This window comes from Phocoena phocoena, chromosome 5, assembly GCF_963924675.1.
Source record: "Phocoena phocoena chromosome 5, mPhoPho1.1, whole genome shotgun sequence".
NCBI classification, from domain to species: Eukaryota; Metazoa; Chordata; class Mammalia; order Artiodactyla; family Phocoenidae; genus Phocoena; species Phocoena phocoena.
Window position 1 is genome coordinate 30840864 of NC_089223.1, and position 21662 is coordinate 30862525.

The 21662-nt window shown below is 45.4% G+C and overlaps 1 protein-coding gene across 1 annotated transcript in view; it reads right to left on the minus strand.

Annotated features, from left to right (window-relative positions):
* Positions 1 to 21662, minus strand: part of GATB (glutamyl-tRNA amidotransferase subunit B) — a 72619-nt gene that overhangs the window by 37915 nt on the left and 13042 nt on the right. Inside the window, exons 3-5 of the mRNA XM_065877205.1 lie at positions 6375 to 6488; positions 3833 to 4031; positions 3299 to 3421 (exon numbers count right to left, since the gene is read on the minus strand). Coding sequence (XP_065733277.1) covers positions 3299 to 3421; positions 3833 to 4031; positions 6375 to 6488 — 436 coding nt within the window. The remainder of the gene's footprint in view (positions 1 to 3298; positions 3422 to 3832; positions 4032 to 6374; positions 6489 to 21662) is intronic.

Genomic DNA, 21662 nt, shown 5'->3' on the forward strand with positions numbered 1-21662 from the left:
AAGGAAGGCGTCCAGAAGTCAGACACACCCGGGCTCGGGCACTCCCTGTGCAACTTGGCCAAATAACCCAACCTCTGGAAGCCTCAACTCCTCACCTGTACAGTAGGCACAGTAATACCCATCTCTCAAGAATGTCATAAAGTTTAAATGAGACAAGAAATTAATTTTAAAAATGCTTAGTGAACTGATGAGCACATACTCGATGTTCAAACCGGCAGATGTTACAACGCTGGAAACATTTAGCGTATCTATATACTTTGGTACACATTCAACTCAGCAGACTGCTTTGAGGGTCTCAACAGTGGCAAACATCCTGAGAAGGAAGTGACTTCTGGAACCCAAGCTGAGCTAGTCTACGCTCATTAGCAAAACTATCAGGAACTCACTGAAGCACAGCCCGGAGCAATTTAAGTTTCATTCCAAAAGCACGCTGGGGGTCCACTGGTGCTCTCCAGGGCAGCCTTCCGTTGGTTCCCAGGCTGCCTTCTCCAGTGGCGACACAGTGGCCTATGGTGGTGGGACAGAAGGATGGGAAAGGGGCCTGGGCTGATAAAGTGCTGAGAGCACCAAAAGCTGGACACCTGCAGACTCCAGGCAGACCTTCACTACCCAGAGCACTTCAGGACAACATCAGCCACTCTGCTGCTGTGCTGGGGGCAAAGCTGTCTGATTTGTATTTAAAAGCAACAAAAAGTGTCACAACAAATGAGATTTAATGAACTCTCTCAGCTGTCACTGCCTGATGAGTTCTCACTGTTATGGTTTATCTCTTGGCAAGGACCCGATGGGACTATTTCTCAGCTAACAGGTGGCCTGTTTATTATTCCATAGGTTTGGTAGGAATCAGTTATTTTGAAGAAGAATGGAATAATAAAACTTCTTTAAAGCAACAGTGCATAAATGGATAACTATCCAATCTGCCCACATTTCATTTCTATTCTGTGGGTAAAAAGACAGCCTGAGCCAATCCTCCATTCTACAATGGAGAATTCTCTTGCTCTAACACAGAGCACTCCACTCAAACTCATGTGGCTGGCTGTGTTTTTCCAGACTTTCGCTTAAAGAAGAGAGCAAACTGGCAAGTTCCATCTCTAGATTCAACTTGTACCAGGGCTTTGATGTTACAATTTGTTGCCCATTAGATGTCCTATGTGACAAATGTGGCATTACAGATTCTGAAGTCCCTTTGTAACGTGAATAAACGTGTGACAAAATGGTCGGTAAATGGTATGATAAACCGACAGGGAGATGAATCATCCCCACCAATGGTACTTAGTGGCACCCTCTGTGACATGTTCAGTGGTTAATTTTTTGTGTCAACTTGACGGGGCCAAGGGGTGCTCTGATATTTGGTTAAATGTTATTTTGGGTGTGTCTGTAAGGGTGTTCCTGAATGAGATGAACATTCAAATTGATATACTGAGTAAAGCAGATTGCCTGCTCACCGTGGGTGAGCCTCATGCAATCCGCTGAAAACCAGAATAGAACAAAAGGCAGAGCGGGGGTGAAGCCAAGCAGGACCCTGCGGGGCTCCTGGACATGGAAGCCTTTCTGTGTCCCTGTTTCTTGTTTGTAGAGAACAGATTCCAGCCTCCATGACCTTCCCTGAGTTCCAAAGGGCAGGTTCATACAATTGCTAATCAGGGAAGGGAGGGGATGCAGAGACAAGGGAGAAGCAGTCAAGAAACAACAGTGCAGCCTTGGGGCAGGGTCCTGGTTCCCCCTCAAGGGATACACATAACACTATCTTTGAGCTCTTTACAGAACTAAAACCTCCAACAAATGGAAGATGTTAACTACCTGATGAAGCATTTTTCATTCCAGAGAGAAGGTCATGATGTGATAGCCTCAAGAACCACAGAAGCTCATCAGGAGACCAGATTAAAGGAATGCAGGCCCTGCACACACCCTGATCCTTATCAGCAACCCAGCCCTTGAACCACTGCTGTAAAACTCCTCACCAAATTCCCCTGGGTTGGGACACACAGTTTTGAGGGCATGAGTCCACTGTGTTCCCCTCCGCCTGGCAAAGGAGTAAAGCTATTCTTTTCTACTTCACCCCAAACTCTGTTTCTGAGATTCGATTTGGCACCAGTGCACAGAGGTCGAGTTTTTGGCATCGGGGGAATTTGCTGTCTCTGCCTGACTGCCTTGGATCGGGGATACTGGTCTTGTCTTAGACTCTGGCTCAGACTGGAACTTATGTCCTTGGCTCTCCTGATTCTCAGGCCTTCAGTCCTGAGCTGGAACTATACTATTGACTCTCCTGCTGCTTAATGACTACAGATCTCAGGGACGCCTCAGCCTCCACAGTCACATGAGCCAATTCCTTATAATAAATCTCTTTACATGTCACACACACGTGCACACACACACACATTCTATTTGTTCTCTTTCTCTGGAAAACCCTGACTAGTACACCACTGGACTGAGAGATGGATTAACCACTGTAGATGCAGAACCTGCACCCTTTTTCCACGCTGTCAGGGAGTGCTCTGCGAGTGGCAGACGTTTTTTAAAAGCCCCTGGGAACAGAAAATAGGGGAAAACCATGGGAGAGACGGGCATTCAGAGACGGGCATGTAAGAGTGGGCAAAGCAGTGCTAGGAAAGGCTTATGAAGAAACTGGGTTTGACCAAAACTTGTGATCTTTGTATCCAATTTGCAAACACTTAAAATGTATAATTTCCTTGATCCCAAGTTTTCACATTGTTTCTTCTGTTTAATTTCCTATTATATTTCTATTGAATTTCAGACTTTATCTCAAAGTTAAAGTTTTGTGAAATCATAACCTTGGTTTGTAGTCGATACAATCTGGCTTCAGCTTACCTGGATGGAAATTCTATAAAAGGCGGAAAGAGACCCAGAGGAAAAGCATCCAGTAGCAATGAAGCACTGCCCACACAGAACTCACAAACTAAGAGCTACTGTGCATACACACAGGGTCTTCTGAGGACGATGAAGCTGTTCAAACATATTATTTTATTAATTCTCACAACGTCCTGATGCAAGAGGCCAGGAGGACACCTCCAGTCCCTGGACTCCTAATCTCACACTCTCGGGCTCAGCACCTCTGCAGGGCCGCTGTTTGTGTGTTTATTTTTGGTCGGGGGCTCAGAAAAAAATTCAAGGAAAATTCTAAGGAAAAAACCCCAAAACCCTGAGGTAGAAAAGGCTGAGAAAAGGATGCAAACAACCCCACTGTAGCTGCTGCAGAGAATAAGACGCCAGTGAGGAGAGAGCCCGGGAGTAGAAAGGGAGATGGGGAAGAGGCGGGCACTGCTTCTGTGGCTGCTACCTGCCATGTTCGCCTGGCTGGTCCCCAGGGCCTGAAGAATCAGCTGTAGCTCCCTGATGGCTGCAGCCGCCTCTTCTCCACAGGACATGTCAGGCTCCAGGACCACTTCCAGAAGGCCGACCCCTACCAAAGAGAGGCAGAGTCAGTCTGACTGGAGCTCTCCAGTCTGATCCGCAGATACATCAGGCTGAAACTTAGGAAAACCCTGCAGCACTGACAGGCCCTGAATCGTTTCACTTTCCCCACACTTTTGGATTTTTAACTTTGGTTCCTTTCTTTTAATGTCTGCTTCAGATGTCAAGCTGCTGGGTCTGTGACTAGGTGGTGACGCTGTCTCGTTTTAGGGGTGGGTTAGTTGCAAGCACATAGAAACCACAGTCCTAGCCCGGCTCTCTAAGCAGCTCTGCCAACACCAACACTGATATTCCGATCGCCATTAGTCAGGCTCCAGGGCCTGTCTCCTCAGTTGGTTTGGGCAAACTCTGGAGGGGAAGGGAAGTGGCAGGAAGGAAAATGGGGACTCTCCAAGCCTACCCGCTCTATTCAAATCAATGAGCGTCTGGGACCGCAGGCTGTCATGGAGGCTTTTGCCGCTGTCCTGTTCCAGCTGGATCTGCTTGACCCCCGCTGTCTTGGTGACCATCTGACTCCGCCTCTTCCCCACACAGACGCTGTACACCAAGCTCCCATTCACGGCGATCGGCAGCCTCTGCTGGGTAATCTGGTAGCCGGCCTGCACGCAAATGTGGGCCAGAGTCACTCGTCTGTAGGTCAAGGCTGGGAACTAGTTGATCATTCCTTTTAATGTCATAAAACTACAGACTTACTTAAAACCACAACAGAACAGAATAGGAAAAAAGGAAAAGGAGACACAAATCAGTTTACGTGCTGCAGCCGTAATTTAGCCTGGCCTCTTCTGGCTTCTCTGGATGCCCCTTTCCCCATCCCGGAACCCACACCCCCAATAATGAAGCAGTGAACAACGTGGATCCTATCTTCCCTAGGGAGTACCATTCTGGGGAATAACAATAATCTCTCTGTCTGAAGCCTCTAAGAAAAGAACGTATTGTTTCCACTAAGCTCATTAGCTCAGCCCTGCATCTGATTACTGGGCTCCTGACAGACCCTCTTACTGGAAGTGCTGGCTAAGCATCCTGCCATCTACTCTCAGCACAGCTAACACCAGTTGCTAGTGCAGTGAAGCTGGATTTATTCCTGCTTTTCGAGCTCACCAGTCATGTCAGCTGCCCTCCCTGACCCGACTTCCCTTGCTCCTTGAGCCAGAAAATGCTGTGACACTCATGCCCAGCTAATGCAAAGCACAGAGTACTAAAATACTGATGGATGTTGCCAGAGCTCCCTCGCCACCTTCCAAGTGGGGAGGAAGAATTACTTTCAAAGGCACATGTGCATCAACACACACTAAAGAGAAGGCAGGTCAGGACGGAGAACTGGGGAAGAACAGAGAATGACACTGACACAGTTAGTGTCCCCTGACACGGTTCTCGGTACTTCACACCATTTAATCCTCAAGACAACCGTAGGAAGGAGCTACAGGGCATGGAGGGGTGAAGGGCCTTGCCCAAAGCCACAGAGCTAGTAAGTATCAATGTCAGGATCTGGACTCAGATGGTCTCACTCAGAGTCTGCGCCCCTAGCTACCCGGCCAGCATTGTTCAAACTTCAGCTGCATTGGAATCATCCGGTAGAGTGGTCAAAACAAAGATCTTCTGGCTCCATCTGAAGCGTTTCTGACTGCACGTCTGGGGTGGCGCCTGGGAACTTTTATGTCTGACACGTTCCTAGGAGACGCTGATGCTAGTGGCCTAGAGAACACACTTTGAGAACCACTGCATTAGGTCAATTTGCTCTCTGTGCTGAGACAGGAAGTCTCAATCTGTGAAAATTAAACTCTGGGTAGGGCTGCCAAATAAAATACAGATGCTTGGTGAAATGGGAATAATTTGAATACGTTATTTAGATAAAAACGAATCTTTTTTTAGTATAAATGTGTCTGTCTCATGTAATATTTGGCAACACGACCTCCAGATTATCTGAGCTACCTGGGCAAGAAAATCCAGAAAGCCAGAGTTAATAAAACATCTCATTTTAGTCACATATTGCTAAGTCTCCCACCTGAACCAAACTCGTTATCACTCTTAAAAGATGAAAAAAATGCAGTTTAATTCTCTCCACCCTACCAAGCAGTAGAATTTACTACAAGGCTGGCAGCCAGAGGGAAAAAGCAGCAGCAATTGGAGAATTCAGGTTCCAGCTGTATTTTTTATCTAATTCTACTCCTGCCCTCACCTGCTGAAAACAGTTCACCCCCCCCCCAACCCCCGCCTTCAGTTCAGAGAGAATAACGTGAAGCAATATCATCACTACTGATTTCCTAAGCCTCAAGAAGGGCCACACTTACTATCAGAGGCGCAGAGCAAATCAAACATTATTTAGGGAAACACACTTGACATTACAGTTTTGGTTCAGTTCAGTATTATGAAAAATTGGCTCTAGTTCACACTGGCTTTCCTCTTAAAGAAAAAACCTTTCTAATTTTAAGGAAAAAGCAGGTTAATATTGGGTTTACTGCTCGGCCAATTACTGCCGTTCATCCAGGCTTCCGGTTCACGTTTCTGCTTGCTCTTGCCCACTTACTCAGTACTTGGGGACGACATGAATGTCTGCAGAGGAGCCGGTCCTGTTACTGGGACCTCCAACTTAACAGAGGGACGCTCTCGCTCCGTCTCCGGAGCCACAGGAGGCACTGACTGCTGCATCAGCCACGGAAGTAGCTTCTGTCCTAACGACAATTAGCACCAAGCCCCACAGCTGGGCTGAGCCTGAGAGCGCGGGCTGCTTCCCCTCCGCAGTCAGTCAGGAGCGAGCCGCCAGAAGCAGAGCCGGCGATCAGGACCCTGGCATCCAATCTAGTAAACGTCAGGGGGCACTGGCTTCATCAGGCCGGGCAGGGCCTCCCGCTGGGATGGATGGAGCTCTGGCTGAAGAGGCACTCAGCCCCAGCTCTGGGTGGGTGGACAGACGGATGGATGGACAGAGGGCAGAGCATACTCACAGGGAGGTCTGCGTAGAAGTAGTGCTTCCGGTCAAACAAGGACCTCCTGTTGATGTGGCAGTCCAGGGCCAGGCCGGTCATCACGGCTGCTTCCACACACCGCCTGTTTAGGACCTGGGGGGACAGAACACGCGGCTCCTCTCAGACCCACCTTCTGAACAAACGCTCCTCCGCCGAGCGGACGTCCTCCCCGAATCTGGCCATCCGGCCCTTCGATGGGCATCAGCTCTGGTTCTGTGTAGGCAGCTCGGCTTACAAGCCGACTCAGTGTATCTGGAGTCGGAGCTAGTTTATATAAAAAAGAAGATGCATGCGGTGGTGGGTCCCATTGGGCACCTAGTAGCTGCCACATCGGGGGTCCTTCCCCCCTACCCATACCTGACATGACATCAAAGTTAACAGGGAAGGTCCCAGAAAAGCTCAGCAGAGTGGTTACTACAGGAAATAAACTTAATGTCACTGCCTCTGCTAGAAGAACAAGGAGCCGCTCAGAACACACAGGAGGCACTGATTCCTGAGAGGAGGGTTTGAGAAGCAGCTCTCCAAACAACCTTGGTGAGGTTGGGAGACACTGTGACACAGAAAGAATGAACTTCTGGAAACGACAGGACTGCAGCCATCTCCTCAAGGGCTGGGAAATGCCGCACTCCTGCCTCCTACTCTCGGTCCAGGCCTGGCCGACTCCCTAGAAGTGGAGGCTGAGCGTGCTCCCCACTCACCTCCCCAAGCTGCTGGTCCCTCCAGGGCTCCTGGGGCTCCTGAGCTCCTTCTGGATCTCACCCTGTCTCGCTTTCAGGAGCAAAAGACCAAGAAAGGGCTGGCCAACTTTCTGGCCCCAAGGGACGTAAACAGCTCTTAGCACTTTGGTGGGGGGCGGGGTGCGTAGGTGGCTGGAATGAGGTAGACAACTAGAGATGAGAAGAAAGAGCATTCAGCTCTGGAGTCAGGTCCAGACCCCACTTCTGCTGTGCAGATGTACAGCTGGGGGCTGGAAGCCTCAGTTTCCTCACCTCTGAGAGAGGGGTTCAATGTCTACCTTGCAGAGGGGACAAAGTCACAGCTGGCAAATCTCCTCCACAGCAGGAATTCAATACATGGTTCATTTTCCCTACACCGCTTCGGGGCAAGTTTTGAGGACATTATGCTTGCTGATGAAACATATTTCTATTTTTTATTAGATTATTTATGGTATTCTTTAGTGTATTTACTATGTTATTATCTACGTAGGACTTTCCAGTTAAGCTTTTTTACATCCGCCGTTTTATTTCAGCCCCACAGCAACCCTATAAAGAGGGAATTTGTATTATTCCAATATGTCAGAAAAAGAAAAAACTAAGGCCCAGGGAGACCAAGAGACTCACTGGAATCTCAGAGCAGAAAATGTTAAAGCCAGCTTGAGAGTCCGCAAGTGCCCTTGCCCAGAGGGTGACAAACAGAATAGAATCCCTGTGGTGCGGGGACCAGGCACCCAGACACAGGCAGGACTTGTTGATCAAACACGCAGATTGTAAAAACAAATCTGTACAAGAAAATGTAAGAGGTGTCTCTACTCATTGCAACATACAACCCCCAAAAGAAAAAGCCAACAGCAAACCTCCCTCCTAATAACATCATCACGTGCCTGGTTGTGGAAACCGGGTTACAAAATGGAGCCATCTCACAGCTTCCATTTGGAGCTCTTCATTCTGGGCCAAATAATATTGTCAGCTCTGCAGTTATAATGGTTTTCACGATAAGATGTGTGTGCGGCGTGAACAGGATGCTCTAATTATTGATGTTTTCACTTGCTAATGTTTGGCATTTTGCTGAACACTTGTTACTGCAATACAAACAGAGCTGGTGGAAGATCCTGCCAAATCCAAGCCCGAAAATCTGACCCGGGTCAAGGCACACGAGAACCTGAGGCTGGGGTCCCGGCCCCGAGCCCCACTCCTCCGGGGCTGGGCCGCGGCATGGGTGTGCTTAGAAGCTGCCCGACTGGCTGTCTGTCCAGTTCTTGCTTCATCACTCTCACTGTTTTCTAACCACTGCTTCCTCTCTCATCTCTGTCCAGTCTGCCCCTTTGGGGCCAACCTGCTTCCTTCTAGGCATGAAGAGAGCCCAGGTCTGTTTTGCTTGCTAATTTCTGAGTGTGCATTGCTAATAAACACCCCTCACCTGGTGCTGTGCGGGAGTGAAGAGTCGTGGGTGATCACAGACTCTCACTGCCCCTGCATGCACATGAGTACATGAGCACTTGATAAACCATCAATTTCCAAAGAATAAGAATTCAGTAAAACACACAAACATTACAGCAATATTGAATATACTTTCATCTTTTTGGGATGATTTAGAAGGCTTGGAGCACTTCAGGGTCAGAATTATAAGCATCAATCATCACCACACTACAGTTGCACAGAAGGGCTAGTAAATAGAGAGTGCCAGTTAAAAGAATGCCAAGAAAAAAGAATTTATTGCGATCCTAGTCAAGCTGCTTGTGACAGATGGAGGTCCAGGTCAGCATGTTCTGAGGAGAGGATGCAGACCTGGAAACTTCAACTGGGGCTGTCTTTATTCCAAAAAATGTCTTCAGTGTCTACACAATACTAGGCTTTAGGAATGCAGAGGGACATAGGACTCCGTTGCTGGCCTCAATGAATGTGCATTGAGGACATGAACCTGCCGGCACATCCTACATCCTTTGCAAGTTCATGTTCCACGTGAGGATGATCCTGCTAAAAATGCAAATCTTATGGCATCTGTTGCCTAATATCATTCAGCGGCCCCCATGTCCACATGATAAAGGCCAAGCTTTTACACGGTCTAGCTCCAGCCTCCATTTTCAATTTTATCTCCTATCACATATCCCCCCACCCAACCCCACCCCACGGTCCAGTTCTCCTGTAAACCATGCTGATTGCTGACTTGCCCTATTCCTACTCACAATCTACTGAGATGTCACCAAGTCTGTGCAACGTTCCTTACGCTTCTTCCTATGTACCTCTCTGACCTTCTACATGCTTCCATTTGTGCTTGTATCACAGTGGATTAGATGTGTTTACATATATTTCCACTAAACTAAGTTTCATGAGAACGGGAATTGTCTGTTCAGCCTTGGACCCCTGGAGCCTCATACAGAACTGAAAGGCAGTGGTGCTCAATGTGTGTTGAACTCAAATGAGGAGGGAGGTGATGGGTATCCACGGAGGGTCTCAGAGAGGCAGTGATGTCTCACTCTCCTCCAAGGTGTTACCTGCCACCTGCGGGCCTTCAGACTTATTTCTGGAAGTGCTCTGAAGTGATGACCAATCACGTATGATACGATCAAAGAGGTAACTCAAAAACTCCAAAGACTAACTTGTCCTGAAGAAGCCTGTTACAGAATTTTCTTTGCAATTAACATAAAGTGACTACAAAGGAGCTCACGGCTAACCCCAACAGCTTTCGTGTGGAAGGAAAGCAATGCTTCTTGGAACTCACACAGCACAACTGTCTCAGGTGAGCCTCAGGACACCTCGCTCTGCGTTCGGGAACCATCAACAGCAAGTGCTGACTGCACTCAGCCTGTGTCAGGAGGTGTGCTCTGCGCACCACACGCATGTGCCATTTAATCCCCTCGGTGGTCCTAGGGCAGATACTCTTATAATCCTCATCTTACCCATAATGAAGGGAAACACAAGAGATTAAGTAACTTGGCCCAAGGCGACACACACGGTAAGTGGCAGAGCCAGGATGTCAGACCCCCAGAACCCAGGCTCTAGGCTACACTCATCGCAAGCCTTCAAAGAATGAAGTGCATTAGTGTTAGCTCTCAAGACCCTAACTTCAGGCCATAACTCTGCAGCAGCGGCTCAGACCAAACCCTTCCGTTTCCAGTATTTTCTTCCTGCCAGTTTCTACCTGCATAGTCTTGTTTTCAGATGTCAAGCTCTTAGAGGGTGAGCCTCGTGTTCTTTGAACTTTGTAGAACACTCTGTACACAGGCTCTGGCATGTGGGAGCTGGAGAGTGAGTGGACCTACAGTTTTTCTCAATCAGCAGGGGATGTTGTATTGCTCGACTTCTGAAACCTTTAGACACAAGCATCTGTGAAACGATTTATTGAATAAGTGAAGAGCTAATTCCTTAATCGGAAGTTAAGAAAGGTATGAGAGGCGGAGGCAGGAGATGAGACAGCCAATAAATGTCATGACCAGCAGAGAGACTGGGCATATCACGGCCAGAAAAAGGATACAGGGTGAGGGGGTAGTGAATGGTTTTTAAAAAGAATCATCACTTGTTCGGCTTGTTTGAAAAATAAGCAGTCCTGAAACCGTAACTTGTGTGGAACCTAAAATATATCCAGCGCATAAGGCAGCATAAACAGCCCAGAAACATCATGAGACCTCCAAGGACACGCTGTGACCACAGTATGAGAAGCAGTTTTCAAGTTTTAAGACTTACTTAGCCTAACCAAAGAAACATTTCCTGATCTCTGAGCACAACAATCGTTTAATCATTTAATGACAACTCCCAACACATACAAGATAAATAATCAAGTAATTCATATTCTACTTTCTTAGTCTGTCTTGATTTTTTCCCCTCCTCCCAAATCCTCTGATTTAATTCAGGCCTCCATTCAAACAATCCCCCTCCAATCAAGAATTCTGCACCTGCCACCTGGCCAGGTGTCTCTACCTCCACCCCCAGCCCTATAATCTCTCCTCCACACCCATTCAAGAGTGATCTTTCTAAAGGATAAATCTGTTCATGTAATTCCTCTGCTTAATATCCTTCTTCCCTCCTCCCCACCACCGAAAGGATAAACTCAAGTGCTTGGCGGAGTCTTCAGTGCTTTTTGTGCCTTGGCCCATCATCGCCTCGCTGGCTTCCTCTCCCTCCACTGCCCCAACCCGACAGATGCTTGTGCAGCCCGGCACATGACATGCTTTCATACAAACTGCTGCTTCTGCTGGGAACGCCCTTCCTCCTCAACCACTTGAGCAAGATCTTAGCACCTGGCAAGACTCCCGGTTGACCCACCAGTACCTCAGCGTAGGTATCCCTCCTTCTCAGCTCCCGTGTGCTCTGGAAAAGCACTGGCTCCCCAGCCAGGCTGAGCTCCCTGAGGGCAGTCAACTCATTTTATCTTCTTTGAGCCATTACCAAATGCAAACCAGCTGATTAAACATTAACTGAGGTAATGAATAATTTAGCATTCCCTTTATCAACATCCCAAACTCCATAAGCTATGAAATAAAAGCAAAACTGTTCTATAAAATGTGTCAGGAAAAAGCAACCACTCTTAGCATGTAAAATAGAACAGATTTCATGCAGAGACCTTATTACACAGATGACAGACGAGCCAGGATGTCAAAAAGGCAACTTAGAAGATTCTCAGCAGCAGGAAGACACTCATACCCCAGGGATGGAGGGGCTGGGTGGGGAGAAGCAGAAGCAGTGGACATGACCTCTCCACTACCTGTGATGCTGACAGAGGAAGAGGGAAGGAGAAATTCCCCGTTGCTTCTTTCCTCCCAGCTCCAGTCTTTCATCAGAGCCTCCCGCCCAACCAGTCGGAAGCCAGCTGATGGGGGCGGGTTGGGGGAAACACTAGGACCGTCAGCCTCCGGGAGCACATGCCCCCCCCATCCCCGTCCGCCCTCCCGCCCCCCGGCAGTGATACTCAAAACAGCGGGGCGAAGGGTGAGGCGAGGAACTGAGGAACGCAGGCCACGACCACACAGCAAATCCCATCCATTTTTATACTCACTTCTATGACTCCTTCTTTTGTTAAATATCTAATTGATCAAACGATGCCACTCTCAAGTCTATCCAATCAACATACAAATGAAAATCTTGTGGACTCCTTTTTCACATACGGGTATCCAAGAATTACGAAATATCACTAATTTATAAGGAGGATTTGTGATAACTCAACTTGGGTTGGACCGAACTCTAAGGTGACATTGACTATTAGGAAACGATTTGCTAAGTAAGTTCACGGAATGAAGAAGACTCCATAACTTATTCAGTCAATAAAACATTCCTTAGGATTTTAGCACATTTACGTGAAATTCTACAAATTACAAATAAATCAGTTCACAGAAGTCAGTCTTGGGGACCTATGCCAGGAAATATTTTGTGATACACTTCAAAGGAGTAAAACTGCATAGTCTTCAAAATAGTTTGTAGTTCACACCATTTCTCTCCCCTTCCTCCTTTACCCTCAACTGGTGACCCAACAGTAACATGATACCCAAAGTTAGCCCAGTGGGTACCAGTACCTCCTTAAAAAATTGAGGCAACATGACAAGACTAGTGTAACTCACTGAAAATCCAGTTAGCAACTCCTCTGGATCATTCACACAAAGACTCTAAGGTGATGTTTTACAAAAATCCCAAGTGGCAATTACTCTATGAAATTAATGCTATACATGACAAACCTGATGATTAAGATATAGCATGGTAAATGCTTTAATTTATGGAGAGAAAGTAATTAAGATTTATTAAGTAAAAATAAGGCACTAAAACGTGCTTTTATTTTACTGCTAACCATAAATTTGTCTCAAAGCACGAACTCCCTCTGATTCATATTCAAAGCGAAAGGTCCCACACAGATAAATTTTCATTATGGTAAAGAAAGTTGTTCCCCATCCCATCGCCTCCTCCCACCACATTCCTTCTCATCCTTGAGCTCTTTTATCATCACCGGATACAAATACAAACACTTTGAGCACTGATGACTAAGCTTGCTAAAACTGCTCAGTTAAGACAATTTTTTAAAAAGTGGACTCCTATCATCAAAAGTTACCAGGTTTCTGTAGATACTAAATATTTATCTAGATATGCCCACATAAATATATATGTTCTTTACCTCTAAACACGGGCATTGCCTCAGGAAAAGGAGAACGTGAACGCAACAATTTTTCTTTTGTTTAAATCCCTCTTTCACAAAAGGGAAAAAAACATCAAATATCCATCACAGGAAACAATTCTTGTTCAAAGAGGAGGGGTGTGGTCTAGCAGTTTCAGGGGTCCCTCAGCTCCACGATCCTCTCTGTTCTCAGCCCTCTTGTACCAATTCCACTCCCCAGGATGGGTCAGGATCAAGGGCAAGGATATTTCCTTGGTCCAAAGTGCCAGAAGGCCCACTCTCCTCACTTGGGATTCCATTCTCCTCCTGCCCCCGCCTCCCTGGCAAGGTCAGGTGGCCTAGGGCTGGTACCCACACTCTCCCCACAAGGAAGGGCTGGAGAGGGCAGCCTAGACCAGCTTGGCCTTTGACACTGGAGCAATCCCTCTTACTTTTCCATGCACCATTGGGATACTAGGACCTGACATTCACCTCTGGGCTTGTAGGAGAAAGAAGGGAAAGATCCAGGCGTCCCTCTAGCCCAGGGAAAAAGAGCTCTCACGTGACACAGCCTGGTTTGTTCGGACTTCACTTTGGGGTTGGAGGCCAAGCCAACTACTACAGTGTTCACTTGTGGAGCCTCAGACCTGGCCAGGGAGCCAGGTTAGAGAGGAAGGTTTGAGAATGGTTGGCAGCCAGTGAAGAGCAAGACTGGGAGTGCAGGTTGGCTGGTCTCCGTTCCTTGTTCCCAGAGCACTCTGGGCAGTTACTAGCACGGCAGTTATCCTGATCTCGAGAAGACAAACTGGGTCGAGACTGAGTCTGAAAGACCTGAACCTGTCTTCTCTCTACATCAGCTGTGTGACCCTGCACAAATCACCTAACCTCTCTCAGCCTCAGTTTTCTTATCTGCGAGGGGAAAAAAATAACTATTTTGCAGGATTGTTTGGTGAATTCCATAAAATTACTCGACAAATGGTATTCAGTACACACTAGTTTCAGAATGGAAGTGTTATTAAATGCAAAACGCCCAAATCAACTGAATCTTTCATATGCAAGCTTTTCTAAGAGGCAAGGGAATCTAATAAGAAAGGGTCTAAACAGTTCCACAGACCCATTAGTCTGGATTTACAATCCAAAGTACGGCACAACAGATGCTGAAATTACGTATTATGTCAAACATCATACTTCCCGCTTAAATGATAACCAACACTTTTGTGATAATTAGTTTGTTATCTGCAGAGGAATAGAGACCATATTTCTTAACGCCTCAGGAAGCTTATATGACTTCATTTTCTCTGTTTTATCGTGAAGCAAAATAAACCTGTGGCTGGAAAAAGCTCCCATTCTTAAGTGAGAGAAACTACCTTCTGACAAGCTGAACAGTTAGACACCAGATAACTGAGTCCATTTTTACTGCCGTCTCACTGTTGCCCACCACATATCTGTGACTTCCTGTCTTCTAAGATAGCAGCTACTTTTGAAATTCAAAGAGAGTCTGCGGAGAAGAGATGTAGAAAGGCATGAAGGAGACATGGGAATCACGTTTTAAAAAATCACTATCCTGCAGCAACATGGATGGACCTAAAGATTATCATACTAAGTGACCTAAGTCAGAAAGAGAAAGACGACGACAAATGCCATATGATATCACTTATACGTGGAATCTAAAATATGACACAAATGAACCTATCTACAAAACAGAAACAGGCCCACAGACATAGAGAACAGACTTGTGGTTGCCAAGGGGGAAGGGGGTGGGGGAGAGATGGAGTGGGAGTTTAGGGTTAGCAGATGCAAACTATTATATACAGAATGGATATAATAAACAACGTCCTACTGTATAGCACAGAGGTCTATACTCGATATCCTATGATAAACCATAATGGAAAAGAATATTAAAAAAGAGTGTAGGGCTTCCCTGGTGGCGCAGTGGTTGAGTGTCCGCCTGCTGATGCAGGGGACGCGGGTTCGTGCCCCAGTCCGGGAAGATCCTGCAGGCCGCGGAGCGGCTAGGCCCGTGAGCCATGGCCGCTGAGCCTGTGCATCCGGAGCCCGTGCTCCGCAATGGGAGAGGTCACAACAGTGAGAGGCCCGCGTACCGCAAAAAATTTAAAAAAAAAAGAGTGTATATATAACTGAATCACTTTGCTGTATGGCAGAAATTAACACAACATTGTAAATCAACTACACTTCAATTAAAAAAATAGTTTGTTCAGGGGAAAAAAATAACTCCCTTTTTTAAAAAATTAATTAATTTATGTATTTTTGGCTGTGTTGGGTCTTCGTTACTGAGCACGGGCTTTCTCTAGTTGCAGCAAGCAGGGGCTACTCCTCGTCTTGGTGCGCAGGCTTCTCATTGTGGTGGCTTCTCTTGTTGCGGAGCACGGGCTCTAGGCACGCGGGCTTCAGTAGTTGTAGCTCATGGGCTCCGTAGTTGTGGCTCACGGGCTCTAGAGCGCAGGCTCAGTAGCTGTGGCACACAGGCTTAGTTGCTCTGCAGCATGTGGGATCTTCCCGGACCAGGGCTCGAACCCGTGTCTCCTGCATTGGCAGGCAGATTCATAACCACTGCGCCACCAGAGAAGTCCCAGTAACTGTCCTTTTTGAATAAAACTTTGGGATTGGGCCAGGATCTTTAATGCAGAAAGATTTCCCCCAACTTTAACTCTGAATATTTGTCTTTCTCTTGTTATAGCTTTTAAGAAGAGTATATTACTATTAAAAAGGCTAAAGCATACAAATCCATTCATTTTAGATCATTGCCCCTACACTGAAACTGCCACATCTTCTCTAACCTACCCTAAAATTTACTCCCAAGACCTAGAGATTCAATGGAATGACAAACTTTTTCATATTAAGAGTAATCAGTGATAGTGATAAGAAACATTAATTTCATGAATGAAAAGCTCTAATGACCCAGAAAGAGATCTACTTTTATCTTTACATAAAAGGTTAGTACTTAGTTGAAACCTCTGACTATTGCTGAGAAACAAAGCAACTGGCTTGAACCAACTGAACTCTAAAAAATGCTAGCTAGGTATTCACTACTGGTATGGACAGGGAAGTTGGATAGGGAACAAGGCCTGTGAATATCGAAAGCAATTCCTAGAGACACTTGCCATTCTACTGAAAGTGCACTAGCTCTGTTCCTCAGTCCCAGGAATGCCCTGAGGAGTGAGCCTTTGGAAGAGTCTATCAGGACACAAGTTATCAGGAAGAAAAAACCATCCTGTATTTTATGCATCCAGTAGGTATACGGCATCTCGTTAGAGGCTTCACGGCAAGCCATGAAATCATGGAGGCTAAAAGGGAAAAAAAAGAAAAAAGCCAAACTTTTATAAGGCAGACCCCCTATTTCCTTAGTTATGTTTGCTTCAAGAGTAGGTAATTAAAGAACTGGCCTGGATTCTAAACAGATGTCAATGTCATGAAAGGAAAAAAAGGGAAAGCAGGAGGAAGAGAGTGGGGAGAGAGAAAGAAAGGGAAACGACAAAGAAAAAGAAAAAATGAGACTAAAGAGTCATGACAGCTAAATGTGGTGTGTGATCTCTGACTGGATCCTGGGTTGGGAAGAAGTAAATAAAGGATAATACTAAGATGACCATGAACTGTGTCTTGGATAACAGTATTGTAACCAGGTTAAGCTTTTTTGAGTGTGATAATTATACAGCCATCAATAAGAGCATGTTTTTGTTCCTAGGAGACAGATGCTGAAATATTTGGGGGTGAAGGGCCATGATGTCTGCAGCTTACTCTCAAATGGCTAATCCAAAGGGAAAAAAAAATCTAGGTGCAGGATGGACGTTCAATGTACTATTCTTTCAACTTTTCTATAAGTTTGAATTCTTTGGAAATAAAAGGTCTGGGGGAGGAAGAAAGGAATAGATAATTCTTCTACCTAAGAGGATGGGGAGATGTTACAAGCCTTAAAGTCAGGAGGAGAGCCTAGAGGAGGCTGGAGTTATTTAAACTGATGCTAACTTGTAAACCATACATGTGTACTGGAAGCTCCCATTCAGCATTGCTGAAAATCAGTTGTAGAAAAGAAAATATTCTACTTACTATAATGTCTAAACTTTCCTATGCTGTCAACACATTAAGTTCCTTGTGTAGATAATGAAGTATATAGTACAACACTCGTAGGACTATTAAGTATTTCATTTTACATGTGAAAAATCTGTTAACGGGGAATTCTGTACCATCTATATGGAAGTATAGACAACATATATATAAACAAGAATATGAAGGGAAGACGTGTTCTTTTACCTGGTAGGAAAATAATTTTCTCCAGTTATATCTTTTCTAGCTGAAAAATACTTTTAGCGTCTCCCAAATTTGTATAGGTATCTTGTTTTCTGTTAATGCTTCCATTCTGTTGCCTCACTATGTAAATATACAGGCAATTTCTCAATTTGTGCTTCTCTGAAATACATCTGTGATGAAGTTGTCATTCATGCTGTTGTAGGCTGTGCCATTTTAAGTGCTGAAACCTACTGGCCACTATAAAATAGAAGTACTATCTGTATTAATATTTTAATGGTGCAAAGTTAAGAATATGAGTACCATAATAATAACAAGTAACATTTACATGCCACTTGAGAGTTATGAAGTGCTTTCATATACAGTAACTTCTCTGCATAGAAGTAAAAATAGAAAAGAACAAGAAATACGTAAATAAGAGAGCTAGCTAGCTGTGATAAGTAAACAAAGGTTATGAGTGATGACAGGCATCTTAAATGTTTACAACCAGCTATAAAGGAAAAATTCCCTGTTGTGCTGTCAGAAATGAACAATTAGCAAATTCTGCAGAAGGGAATGAAGTCTAGTGCTTTATGCTAAGAATGGGAGCCAGGCAAGTCTCGCTTCTATTTTTAACTGGGTTCCCGACCTCTTTGTGACCTTGCATAAGTCCAGAAGGCCCTCAATTTCTTCTCCTACCAACTGGGGTTGGAGAACCAACCTTGCTCACTTGGGTGGCCTATGAGTTGGCAAGCATCACGGAAAATTCAAGATGCTGTTGACAATCACATATTACTGCCTGTCTGCGTCTCCTAAGAAAGCTGCAGAGCATGACAAAGACTCTTGATTGACTATGCTTCCTGCTTTTATACTTGAGAAAAGAGATTCATGCATCAAAATTTGGAATAGAGTAATTTTAAGGCTCCTGGGAACACTAACGTTTTCTGATTCCCACTTATTCTCCCTGCCCCAGCACCCAGGCCTTATTATAAGGATGCAACCAGTGGTGGAAGGCTGGGAAACATGAAGGCTCGCTAGCAAGAACCCTCTGCCATGAGTAACAAAACGCTCTTTAGAGGAGCCCAGCCTGACCACACTAACTATGCCAGAATCACCAAGCCTATGCTTGTCATATTTGGGATGCCAATGGCAAATGACTTCTTAACTTGGCCAAGGTTTTTAAAAGAGCTAAGGAGAAAAATTCCCCAAGATGCTGCAGTGTAGAGAATAGCCAACTTCTTCCCCCAAACTAAATATGAAGCTGAAAATACATCTGGAGATGGTCAAGTAAGAAAGGTCTATCCCAACGGCCTCAGAAGACAGGTGTATATACCTGTGGTGTGGAGAAAGAATTCCACAGAACCCACCCCAAAAGAGTATCTCACACCTACTCCCAGATGCAAGGCAGACACAGTAAAACTGGCTCGGGCTAATGAAGGCAGAACTGGGCATCCTCCATTCTCCTGCCCCCATGTTTCCATGTGGCTGGATTCTGCTCTCTATTCCATATTCTTTTGTCCTCAAAGAGGAGTGACTTTTCTGACGAGTGACTTTGGGAAAAGGAATTGAGCACAAGTGGTCGGCTCTTTATGGCCCAGCATTTTTATTACAGGCTCTAGTAGAAATCACCAGAACACAGCCCGTCTCAGCGCTTTCTGATCAGCATGCCCCCCGAGCTGGTATATTCTGGTTTGCTCTGGCCATGTGATAAGCCTTCTGCAAGTGAAAGGCCTATGGTTTTGGGGGAGCTGAGTTTAACTGAGGCAGAAAGTACTAGAAGCCATTTGGATATATCATGTTACATTTTTCAATCAAGCTGTTATCAGTAATGAAGCTGGTAGGTTCATCTCCATTTGTCTTAATTCTATGCTGATTTCTCAATTGGTTCTGACTCAAGATGGGAAGGGAGTATTATTTTCATTGATGCCCTAAAACCGCACAATATCTTCCTGGAAACTCTTTTCTAGTACTCATTAAACCAATCCAGAAACCCCAACAGCACCACCAATGACTCCACAGGGCAGAAGAAACCTGAGAGCGCCAGCTGCCGTGGCTGAGGATGCATGCCCTGTGGGTGCAGAGCTTTTACAGGTCTGCTGCAATTTTTTAAGCTCTGGAACTGTCCGTGGAAGAAAAATGAATGGTACCCAGCTGCATGATTTCAGGCTGCATTTTTATTATAGGCTTCTAGCGTAAATCACCAGAACAAAGCCAGTATGAGCTGCTTGAATGGCAGAGACAAAAACTATGTCACAGAACAGTGTTAGGTAATTTTTTAAACTACTATATATTTATATCAACAAAAGACCTCTAAGCTTTCGTACTCCTGGGCACCTTTGGTAATGTGTTTTTAGTTTATTGCCTACACATTCCAACCTCGTTGTTTTAGCATTACAGACTTGTGGGTGCAGTGGTGTACCAAATTCATTTTAAACACTTAGGAGTTCTAAGTAGAGCACTATCTTCTCTAACAAGGGCTTGGTGTTATTGTACTCAATGTCTCATCCAAGGGCATATTCTGAGGGGAAAATAAACCTGCCTAATGGGATGTGGAAATGGGAGAAAAGCCCCAAGCCCAATACTGAAGGTGTCTTGCTCAGGAGTGAATCTCTGGGGAGATGAGGGTGCTGCCTGGAGACGTTCCTTTCCCAGAACAGAGCATGTGGCCGCGTCAGAGTCACCTGCGGAGAAGGCCAGACGAGGTCCCTCAGGTTCCCTGAGGCCGGGGTGGAGGGGAAAACAACCCCTTGGCTTCCTTGTGGGTTCCCTCCACCAAAATCCACTGTCCCTCTTAATTCTACTGTCTTACTTTTTGTTGTCCCTTGAGAGGAACAAGATGGCATCACCATTTCCACACAAAGGTGAAGGGAACAATTAATTTAGGCTAAATTGCTTTTGGGAAGTGATAACCTTTAAAGGCAATGGGTGAGAGTGTGTATCCTTGCACAACCAGAGGGAATTTGGAAAGAGCTCAATCACTTGCTCTGTGTCTGTGATACGAGGACAGATAGGATGAGCTGGGAGGTGTACAGATCTCAGCCTCAGCTGCAATCAGAAGGGAAGGATATCTCGGTGGCAGAGGAAAGGACGCCTGAGAGAAACACAAAGATGCCTTTCCTGTCCCATTCGGAGCCTAAGTCGCTCACCTTCACAGCCTGGGCTGCAGACTCAGCTACATGGTCACACCCTCTGTTCCCTCCTGTAAAGTTTCAATTGTAGTAAAGTCTCAGCCCAGACTCAGGTTAAAACAAAACAAAAAAGTCTGCCCTAAGAATTGATTGCCACAACCTGCTCTCAGGCGAACCTGGGGTTCTAATTTACTAACTCTGTGGTCAGGGAACCCCCAAGCTAAAAGATAAACATGAAAAATGGCCTGGCTTAGACCTGGGGTATCTGGCAAAAGCCAAAGTAAAAGCTCTTTGGAGAGATTCACTCTTACCCCAACCAGAAGATTCCCACTAATAAAGTTCTGTCAAACATGACTTCATAATCCAAAATACAAAATACAACAAGAAGATCATCTACCATTTGCCAGAATCAGCAGACACACCAAAAAGCAGAACAAGACAGCCCAAGAACTTCAGGTAACAGAATTTCTGAACACAGGCTCTAAAATATTTAGATTTAAAGTTGCCAAAGAAATGAAGAACTGAATACATGAAAAAGGAACAAGATATTTTCAAAAAGACAGGAGAGATTAAAAAGAGAAAAACAGAATTTCTGTAAATAAAAGGTACTCTCAGTGAAAAACAAAAAACAACTCAGTGGGTATGTTAAAGAGTAGAGCATATATAACAAAGAGAGAATTAGTGAACTGGAAGAAAATGTAGAGAAAATTTCCCAGAATGAAACAATGATAAAAGATTCTAAAAGAATATTTCATTATGGCTATTATTTGCATGGTAAAATGTACAGCTGGGAGCTGCCCAGAGTCAGGGCTGCTCTCTTAGTTGCGGGTGGGGGGGGTGGTCTGGAGAAATCCAGTGTCTGGGGCACTGAACTGGTAGCTTATTAGGTCAGATCTCCTTTCACCCATTCTTCTTTGGAAGCAGCACTCTTTTCCACTTTTCTCTCACCCCCAGATTTATATCTCTCACCTACTGGACACTAATAAATAGCACATATGATCAGCATCAATGCTGAACAGTCAATGCCTGTGTGTGTGTATAGTATGTGGACATACATCTATTAACATTACCACATATACACCAGTTGATGGTATCCATGTTTTGT